Raw genomic sequence first — 10,955 nt, forward strand, 5'->3', positions numbered from 1 at the left:
CTTCTTAATATCTTCTGCTTCTGTTAGGTCCATACCATTTCTGTCCTTTATTGAGCCCATCTTTGCATGAAATGTTCCCTTGGTATCTCTAATTTTTTTGAAGAGATCTCTAGTCTTTCCCATTCTATTGTTTTCCTCTATTTCTTTGCATGGATCACTGAGGAAGGCTTCTTTCTCTCTCCTTGCTATTCTTTGGAACTCTGCATTCAAATGGATACATCTTTTCTTTTCTCCTTTGCCTTTAGCATCTCTTCTTTTCTCAGCTATTTGTAAGATACATATGATGGATAACAACAATTATATGCATTGGATTTCTTAGGCATTGCAAATTTCTTTGTACTCACTGGGTACTTACTAGCCTCATTTTCTTGCTGTAAAATTTCTTAGCCTGAAAATTTCATGTGATAGAAAAGTAAATGAGGAATTTAGCGAATCCATAAATGAAAGTGCTGGCAAAAACACTATGCACAAGAAAGACAAATCTATGTACAGAATATGTATCTTTTCCAGCAAAAAACAACATACTGTCCTTCAAGAAGAAGGAGTCCAGTGTAATCAATGTACCAGCAGCTAGTCATCTGGTCCCATGGTACCATACCAGAGGCTCCTACATTAGGTCCTATATTAGCAAGGAGGTCTTTCATCCATTTAAATCATATCAGTCTTAGTGAAAGGGAAGTCTGTTGAGCCTACACACAATTTTTTGTTTTCCAAGATAAAATGTGAATTACAGGAACATAAAATAATATGAATGTTAATTCTTATTGGATACCCAGACCCAAGCACTTTGAATGAATCAATGAAATAATGAATGAACACTGAGTTTTGGTTTTGGTTTTCTTGGTACTGAGTTGCTACACAATGCTGAAGTTTCCCTTTTTTGTACTGCTTTTCATTTAACCCTTGCATATATATATTTCTTCTGACTATCGCAAATATCTTAACCAATATAATCTTTCAACTGTCATTTACTCTCACATTTTGCTTCTTTAGAGAGTAGATTCATTGGTTCTCTTCCTTTACATTCTTTTCCACAAACTGACAGTTATGTAATTGCTTTATTGTAGAATTATTTAATTCTACAAAATGTTTAAGGTTTTTTATTGTAATGGTATTAATGCTAGAATCAGACTAAAAAGAACAGCATAGACAATTAATGCTTTATTCAGGATACACAAGTAATGCTTTCAGGTGATAGGAATAGGAGTGTTTAGGGAGAAAATGTTTTATGATACAACTTACTGTAAAATATTTTTAAGTGAAAATTTAAATTTAATCAAAGTATTCAGGTTGTATAATATAGTATTGTTTATCATTACCCAGCTTCAACAAGGATTAATTCATGGCCAATGTTACTCATCTGTACTTATACCCCTTCCCTTCTCCTGCATTATTTTAAAGCAAATTCCTGATATCACTTCACTCTTAAATCATTGAATGCAGTTCTAAAAGAACTGTTTTTTTTTGTAAAACAAAACCACTATTCTTTTTTCATATCTCAGAAAGTAAACATGATTTGTTAATTTTATTAAACAGTGTTCAAATTTCCAATTGTCTCAGATGTTACAAATGACTTTCATTTTTACAGTTTATTTCATTAATTTGGGGTTGAAATAAGATTTATATGTAGCGGTTGATTATTAATAGCACTATTTTAGCAACTGTTAAATAGCTATGTTAAAAACATGGCAACCATCTTTAAAATCTCTTTGGGGACTTACCTGGTGGTCCAGTGGTTAAGACTTCCCCTTCTTGCAACCCACAGGTTCAATCCCGGGTGGGGGAGCTAAGATCCTTCATGCCTTTGGGCCAAAAAGCTAAAACATAAAACAGAAGTAATATTGTAACAAATTCGATAAAGACTTTTAAAAAAATGGTCCACATTAAAAAAATGTTTTTTAATCTAAGTGATAGTTGTTTTCCTCCTTGCCCTCATCCTCTTCCGCCTTGCGCTCAGCCTTTCTACAGGTCCCCGTACCATTTGCTTCTCTTTTTCCAGCTGTCCCTCCCACTCTCTTACTATTGTTTGTTGAAGAAACTAGGCTGTTTGTTCTATAGAGGTTTCTTCCAAACTTTAGTTCTAGCCGAAATTTTAAAAAATGCAAATCTTACTCAGAAATTTGTGTAAACAATTTACATGTGTGGAATGTTTCACCAATTCCAGGTTTTGTTCACCTTTAACTGACAGATTACATTTCTATGTATGCGTGAGTGCTCAGTCACGTCCAAGTCTTTGCAACCCCATGGACTGTAGCCCACCAAGCTCCTCTGTCCATGGGATTTCCCAGGCAAGAATACTGAAACAATTTGCCAGTTTCTCCTCCAGTTACATTTCTATGTGGGCTATCAAGAGATATCTCAATATTTGCTACTATGCTTCAAGGGTTCTGCGTTGGTCTGAACTTTGATATTTCTCACACAAAAAAGTGTGTATTATTGCTATCAAGAAGAAGAACATTCAATCAGACTGGAAATCTGTTCTTCACTGGGGAATAGATTTGTAGCTTGAGTGAGGAACTGGTACATGATGCTGTTTCTCCCTACTCCCATAGCTTTGTGCCCATGAGAAACATTTGTTTGTTTGACAGCAAAATATTAGCCCTGGAGACTTGTACTGACAGAATTTTATTTCATCTTTATTTAATAACTTGATCTTCATAAGACCAATAACAATATGATTTCATTTGACACCAATATCACCTTGGACTTGAACAGAAAATGTATATGGTTATTTGTGATATTTGAATGGTCAAATGCATGATGGATTTTGACTTTTCTTCAAAGTTCATTATAAGCAACATGTTACAATACAAGCAGAAAAAATATAATAGCAGAGGTAGCTTTTCCTATCAAGGTCATTTAAAAACCAAGCTTCCTCTTCTTTATTGCCTGGAGTAAGTAATCTATCCTGGCTTGAACTGGCAATTGCTTCAACACCAAGAGAATATTAATGACCAGTGGGTTGATGAACGTATTTGTTTTTAGTCTGCCTAGAGCTGGAATGGACATATGAATAGATTTCTAGAAACAATGACATCTATAATAAGGTATCTTATAATTGCAAATATCATTTATTTTTTGGTCTTTAATTAACCTAATGGAAACAAATTTCTTGTGTGAAAGTAACATATGTTTTTGGCAAAAATATAGAAAAAGGCAATGTTTCCTGGGACCAGACAACAACTGCATATTCTTACCCACTGAGATTTAGGTTTGTGTTTAATTTTCATGCTTTTGAAATATACTGTTTGTAACAGAGCAAGTCATGATCCCTTAAAATCAAAAACTTTATGCATCATAAAGGTTTTACCTATTAAAAGGGTTTATAAAGTGACAAAAAAATGTTTCTATAAGAAATAAACCCTAATTTTGAATTTGAGATCATTTGTATTTTATACTATATATTTGGGGATAAATATTTTGCAAAGACAAAATGTTCCATTACAGTTATAACTTAGTCAATGCTTTGAGTTGTCCCCACATCTAACAAAATTATGATTTCTGACTTATCTGCCACTAACTAAGAGGCAACTGTTTAATACAGTGTTCACATTTCTGGAAACTAGATTCCATTGCACCTTGTGGATTCATTCCTTTCATATTTAGAAAGGAGAAAAGTTCTACAAAAAAAACTCACTAAGTTGCAAACTTCACGAACAAATAACTGCTCTGATGAGCCCCTAAAAATCCTCCCATTTACTATTGAAAAATTGACACTTCAGTCCTAACCTTGCACAATAACAACTTGTTCTCAAACTAAATTTTTTAAAGTTGGAACATTTTATATCCTTTGAGAAGAGATTATTAGAAATCAGAATTTGGGATCTGGATTAAAATAAAATTTGTAAGTGTTAATTACTTATGTTATTAATTCCATTCTACATTGTGATTTCCCAAACTGAGCAAAACATAAGGCCCCAGATCAGTAACTTTCTAAAACTGGTTCCTGCAGTCTGATGGGCCACCATCCCCTGTACCCAAAGTTATTAATAACTCCAGCTGAGAGTTGAAGATAAACCATTCCCCTCTGCAGATAATCGGAACACTGGCCATTCTTCCTTTCTAAAGGAGAGAATTTGCTGGCTAAAGATAGTGGAATGAGATGTGAGTCAATTTGTGATGCATACCATTGGGGTGCCTATCTCATGAATGAACACAAACATTTATACAAGCACACACAAACACAAACATTCAGGTTAGATAGTGAAAGGGCACCTTTTAATATCTGTTGGAAGTGGGAGAACTGTAAGGTCTTCTATTGACTATTAGCTAAGTAGCCCTTTTCATCAATTTTCAACACCCCCTTCCCCAGCAGCCACCACTCCAACTAATCTCTAAGCTCATCCTGTCTTTAAAGAGATTCTCCTTGATGTTCAGTGAGTTCTAACAGCTTTGTCATAAATCAAAGTTCATCGATGATTCACCTCCTGACAAGTAGTTCTCCTGAGTGCTTAGTTTTGAGAATTTCCTTTTGGCTTCTCCTACTTAATCATCACTACTTCAGGCTACTGAAACCTGTGACCAGACAGACAAGGGTTCCATTGCCTGTCTTCTCTGGAATGGCTGCCCCATCCCAAATCAGACCTGCAAAAGGTCATTCAGATTACCATAACATCCTCTATACCTCGGCCCCCCTCAACAGACCAATTTTATCCTTCCCTAGAAGACTTCTTTTTCAACACAAGTCAAGGTACACTGGCAGGGGCTAAAAGATGGGAGGACCACTTATAAGTACTTCCTAACTATAAGTGCTTTATGGCTTAGTAATTTTCCTCAAATATGCTCATTTTCTTTTCCACCAGTAAAACTGTGTAACCTTGAAAGTCTGGGAGAATTACATCCTGGTTTTGAGAATAAGTTCAAATACTTATTGAGAATAAATTCAAGAGGCAAAGGCCATTTTCTGCCCTTTATAATGACCTTTGACTTCATTCTGTGTACCTAAAGAGAACAAACGCTTTCAGGATTCGACTAAGCTACCTTGATATTCCCCCCAAGCTCCCTGGGGCTCAGGCAGCTGCTCTGAGGGAATGTGGCAAGCACCTCGGACAAGATTTTCTACTTGGCTGAGATATTCAACAGGAATGGCCGTTCTGCCAGCCTCGTAGATTCAGAATTTACCCACCTATGGAATTTCAAAACTCTCCATCTCTTTCTGAAGTTAAATCTAACAGGGATCTAGTCTCAGCAAAGGATAAGGGGAGGTGTGGGGAGGTCAAGAAAAGAGAAAGTTTGGGGTTCGATTTCTAGATTGCCGGATTGGGACTTCAGAGTCCCAGTGCCCCGGGGGCGATGGGGTGACTGATGAAGGGCGTGCGTCCCAGCTCAAGGGCTGGGAAGTCTAGACCCGACCTCTGCACGCGGAACCAGGAATTCCTTACTCTCGGAAGCTCTGCTGTCCACTCCGTGGCCGGGGTCTTGGGCTCCCCAACCCGAGAGGGGTTCCAGTGGAACTTGGCTAGGGTGTCCTGTGGGACCCGCTCACCCACTCGTCGGTGGTCGCCTCACCCAGGATGTCTACCACCTCTCTCAGTCTTGGACCGCCGAGGAACCCCTCGGGTCTTCGGTTCTCGGATCCTGGAAGCCGTCAATCCTTCCACTACCTGGAAATGCGGGGCTCTTGTTGACAAGGAAATCGCCGTCTCGCCGGGAGGTGTCCCCTGCCTATCTTCCCTTCCTCCAGCCTGTCTCTTTCGCCGCATTTCCTTCAGCGGCCCTCAAGACTCTCTTTGAGGCCAGATCAAAAATTTTAACTCCTTCCCCGAACCTCTCTTGCAACCGTCGAGGCACTAGGAGGGCCGGGAAGACCGCCCTGCCCCGGTGCGGGAGGGGATCCTAAGCTCTAAGGATCCGCGGTGGGTTCTGCATCATAGCCTGGCCTAGCCGGAGCGCCAGGCCGAGGGAGGGGCTGAGATGCACCCCGAGGCTCCCGGGGTTACAGGGACCCCTGATGCCCACTCCCCCCACCCCCAGCCTCTCTCCCTGGATGTGGCCCCGCTGCAGCAGGATGGCTGGGCTGGGCTGGGAGCTTGTCTGGCAGCTTCTACTGAGCAGCTAATAGTATAACAACCCGGCTTTGATAAATCTGAACTAATTACCCCTCTTAATTAAAGTCTTTAGCAGTTGTTTCACTGTTTTGGCAAGAAAACAGGAGAGACTTGCAGTTAGAAAACACCAGAGCCCGAGCTCACAGCAGAGCTGCTGATTAACACTTGAAGCATTTCAAGGACCTGGCACCCGCCACAGTTTGGTTTTCATCCATGTTTCCTCCTTGAATGGAGGTATATTCGTCTACAGACATACATAGACACATAAAAACATGCAGGCTTCCTTTGCCAGCTGTGTACAAGTCAGTATGTGCCTTCAGGGTATGAACAATAGATCCCCCGTTTACAAGGCATCCTTGTAATCCTGTGTGAAGGTGTGTATTGCATGCACCTTCTAGATATGTTGTTCCCACTTAACTTTGCACCACAAACACATCCGATGGTCCAGGACAAAGATATGCTTCTGTTAGAAAGCCCACATCTTCTGTCTTTGAACTGAATCAAATTTCCTTACTTTACCAAAGTTGTAACAATTTGCTGTTATTTGGAGAGACTATTATTTGCTCTTGGTGAATTGTTTAGAACATTGGGCAGTACTAATCCATGGTTGAACATTTTAAAAAAGAAGAAGGCTGAGGGGGTCTGAATCAGTGATCTCTAGCTGAAAAACAGCAACAGAGCCCTGAAGGTTGTTGATTAAATAAGCATGTTCCAAGGATTTATTTCCAACAGTCAATGAAGCAGTTTTCACGTGCAAGAATCAAAACCAAAATTTCAACTTCAAATTCATCCATAATGAACCACCCTTATCTAACGTGTATGTGTGCATATGTGCATGTGAGCTCATGAATGTGGCATGTGTCTTAACAGACACACACATCTATGCGTGTATATATAACATACACACAGAGTTTGTTTTTGACTTCAGGGAAAGAGAAAATGGTAATAAACAATCGGCAGGCATCTCGAGATTGCAGAATCAACACAATGGGAATATATACAATAATAAAATTAAAACGGTTGCAGCAAGCCCGCGTAGGGTAATACAGATCTCAATAAATACAGCAGAAAATTTGTTTTAAAAAACAAAAGAAACACCATCTCTCCACCCGAGATGAAAGTCTTTCCAAATTAAAAAAAAAAATCAGAACACAAACAAACCCCCAAGTTTTCTCATAATTGTTAGTGCCTATATAGCATATAATACACGAAACCATGTAGCAGGTGCATGCAAGAGGAGAAAAGACCAGGGGATTCAGAGGCTTCTGGTTGGCGCTAACGCGTGGGGCCCAACATGCCCTGGGTTCTACAGACGAGTTTGGGTAGAGAGGTCCAGCTCTATTCCGCCAGCTGCTTCGGGAGTGAGGACCCCGGCTGGGGCGGGGAAGAGACTTTGGCCTTGATCACTGGTGGCCCGGATGGAGCCCAGGCTGCAGGGGCCCCGGGGGCGGCAGCGGCGGCGGCAGAGGCGGCAGCGTCGCGGGCGGCGGCGGCGGCTGGAGAGGGGGCGACGGGTCCGCACCTGGCTCCCCAGCCGACGGGCGCGGCAGCCCGAGGCCACTGTCGTGTAGCTTCCGGACGTGCTTCTTGAGGTCAAAGTTCCGGCAGAAGCCCTTGCCGCACGTGGGGCAGGTGAAGGGCTTCTTGTCGTTGTGGGTGTGCATGTGGAACGTGAGGTTGTAAACCTGGTGGAAAGCCTTGTTGCAAATATTGCACTTGAACTGCTTCTCCCCGCTGTGGGTCAGCTTGTGGTTTTTGTAATTCCCTGCAACAGACAAACGACAGGGACGTGGACCTGAAAAGAGAGCTTGAAAAGGGAGAGGCAGACGATGGAAGGACCAGGAGGCGGGAGAAGAGGGGCCACAGATCCGACAGCCCCGGGCAGGACTTAGATGCCCACCTGCACTCGGCTCCCCGAAGTTATTTTTAAATATCGACAATGAGGTCGTTCCCGCTACATTTCAATACAATAGTTATTAATTCAGTTCTATAAAACGAGGACAAGAGGTTAAAAAGTAATATCCCCTCTGTGTACGAGCCATGCCTTTGTCTAATCCCACTTAGGGATAGGAGGTTGGAAAGGCAACGCACGCGCTGGTAACTGGGTGCACTTAAAACACATCTTCTAAAACAGCCCCCAGAACTGAGGGCTTTCGGTAAGACTCCCGCGAAAGACAACGCCTTCTGGGTTCCATACCTTTTTGATGAAATCCTTTGCCACAGAATTCACACACAAACGGTTTGTAGCCTGCGTGTATCCGGGTATGCGTGTTTAAAGTAGAACTTCTATTAAACGCTTTGCCACACTGGTTACATTTATGGGGTTTTTCCTAAGCGGAAAGAAGAAACAAGCAGAGAAGTGAAGCTACTTTGTTATTGAGTGGAGTCTGAAAAACTCAAAACACTGTCATGCTCTCCCTCATGCTTTTAAGCAGAACAAAGTAAACAATACCAGCATTTCCCCTTCGTCCAGCCGGCACATTTCAAACAAACCTTAACTGCAGGGAGTTAAGAGTTTATCGGTCATTAAGACAAAAACAAAACCGTTCGGAAACAAACCAGGTGAAACTGACACAGTCGAACACACCTGGGTGTGAATGATCTTGTGTCTGCACAGGGTGCTGGCTTGCCTGAAGCCCTTTCCACACACTTTGCAAACGAAGGGTCTGGCTCCTGTGTGCACCGGCATGTGACGGGTTAAGTTATAGTGCGCGTTAAAGACCTTAAAATTAAACACAAGTACAACAGGTTAGCCCAAACAGCCCTTGGAGATCACCCCCGGGTAGAGGAAAGGGAAGGAGGTGATAACATTCTGACAAGTGTATACAAATAATTACAAAATAAATTTAGAAGGAAGGAAAGAAGACTCACCGCCCCCGCCCCCCGCCCCCCAGTACTTGCCTTTCCACACACTTCGCAAGTGAAAACTTTGGGTTTGGTGTTAGGAGAGCCTCGGCTGAAGTCAGAGGTTTTGAATGCTATTTTTTCCGACAGAAGCTGGGCGCTTTCTTTCATGTAGTGCTGCAGCTGAGCCTGAGACAAGTCTTTGAAAGCTACTCCCGAGGGGTACTTCTCCACCGCCGGGACCACCAGTTTATTCCTTTCGGCTAAATACGTTTTTGGCTGCGGGTGCAAAGGGGAACTGAGGAAGTAGGAGGCCACCGGGTGGATGTTGACGCCGGCCGCCGGGTGGCACGGGCCGTCACCTCGGTTCAGGTAGCACAGGGCGCCCATGGCGTGGAAGGAGGAATGGTTGACCACCCGCGGCCTTACCAGCTTGTACTGCTGCAGCGGCAGCGCGTCGCGGGCCAGGTCACTCTTGAGACTCAGCGCGCAGTTGAGCAGGTCGCTGCAGCTGAACGCGGGCGCCGCGGGTGCTGAGGCCGGGGCCCCCGGAGCCTCGAGACTCGCCTTTCGGGGCTCTGCGCCTGTCATCCCCGCCTTGGGGTTCGTGTCGTACGCCACAGGCACGAAGGGGATCATGCAGGGGATCGACGAGTTAAGATGCAGCGAGTGCTTGGGGTCCCCTTTGGGCACGGCTCCCTGCAGGAAGTGGGGGACGGGCAGGGCTTTGGGCTCGGGGGTGCGTGCCATGATTCTTTCGATGGAGAAAGCCAAGGGTTTGGAGGTGTTCATCACGTTGCCCCGGGCCGGAGCAGTCGCTAACATTTTGGCAGTCGCGTTGTGGCAGCTACTGTCCATGTCGGAGTCGCCAGCGTCCGTCGTCAGCCGGGGCCGGGTTGCGCCGTCGTTGCCTTGTTCCCTGCTTGTCACAGACCTGCGGAGAAGGGGACGGGCACCATCACCACCAGCAGCCTCTTCCTCCTCCTCCCCAGCATCACCAGCCGAACCTGCCTGCCCAGCCCAATGGACTCCTGCCAGCCCATCGCAGAGTTCTTGGCGCACCAATGACTCGGGGACAATCACTACTTATTTCTATCAATAGAAAGTGTTGTGTCAATAACGCAGCCAAGATCTCGCCAATCGTTAACTTCCAAGAGGAGAAGGTAAACTAGATAATTGCTCAATTCGCTTCCAACAGTCAACAGGAAAACTTTTTCCCCCCCCGCCTCGGCAGTCAGTGACTACTTTTCATTGGTGAGTGAGGTTCCCCCGCCCAGAAGAGGCGGGGGCGCTCTCCTCCGCACCGCGGGCCCTCCCCTCGGCTCACACACTCTTCGGGCGCACACTTCTGTCTCCTCCGTCCGCCCCCCCTCCCCCGCTTTGCTTTTTCCTCTTTTTAATTCTCAATCTGCTTAACCAGGCTTTAGAAGCCAAGCAAATCTGAGATCAATTTTCTCGTTTAGCTCTAAATGACATCATCTAAAATCATTGTGCAAGGGCTAAATAAGGAAACAGACTCAAATTCAGGGGCAAACGCCAGGCTATATTTATCAAACGCCAGGCTCTAGAAAGCCACGGCCAGGAAGCCTCCGGCAGCGAAATCCTAGCCTTCCCCGCTTGGTTTCTCCCGGCCGGTGCTGGACCTGGGTGGGAGCCGCGCCTCCTCCTCCGCAGTCTCTCTCTTCCTCTGGGGCCCGGGACCAAGGACTCCCGGAGTCCCGAAGTCTCCGCGGCCCGAACCGACTCTGGACCATTTGGAAGACGCCAGCAGGTAACTGGCCTCCCTAAATGCCTCTGAGAATTAAAGGCCTACCGGAGGATTGTTTTGTGTTTGTGGTTTTGTAAGTGCGATGCCACGACAAAAGCTTGGGAGAGACACACTCCATCCACAAAGTTAAGGAGGAGTTGCAGGGAATACGCGTGAGTCACACCAAAAGAAGCCTCGGCTAGGACCGAGTCCACCCCCACCCCCCTCACACACAAATATACGCGCGCGGTCTCCCGGAACGAGTCTTTCTTTAAGTACCTGCGCTCAGCTAGAGCTCTCTCGGAGCATTTAAAATA

At 44.5% G+C, this 10,955-nt stretch overlaps 1 protein-coding gene across 1 annotated transcript; it reads right to left on the reverse strand.

The window, feature by feature from the left end:
• Positions 1 to 7,241: 7,241 nt before the first annotated feature.
• On the reverse strand, positions 7,242 to 10,307 carry FEZF1 (FEZ family zinc finger 1). Its single transcript, XM_061414549.1, has 4 exons — positions 8,949 to 10,307; positions 8,635 to 8,769; positions 8,245 to 8,377; positions 7,242 to 7,812 (listed from the first exon to the last, which is right to left on the reverse strand). Exons 1-4 carry the CDS (start codon positions 9,747 to 9,749, stop codon positions 7,451 to 7,453), a joined length of 1,431 nt encoding a protein of 476 aa, XP_061270533.1. The 5' UTR covers positions 9,750 to 10,307; the 3' UTR covers positions 7,242 to 7,450.
• Between the last annotated feature and the right edge of the window lie 648 nt (positions 10,308 to 10,955).

The sequence above is a fragment of the Bos javanicus genome, chromosome 4 (genome assembly GCF_032452875.1).
Source record: "Bos javanicus breed banteng chromosome 4, ARS-OSU_banteng_1.0, whole genome shotgun sequence".
Taxonomy (NCBI): Eukaryota; Metazoa; Chordata; class Mammalia; order Artiodactyla; family Bovidae; genus Bos; species Bos javanicus.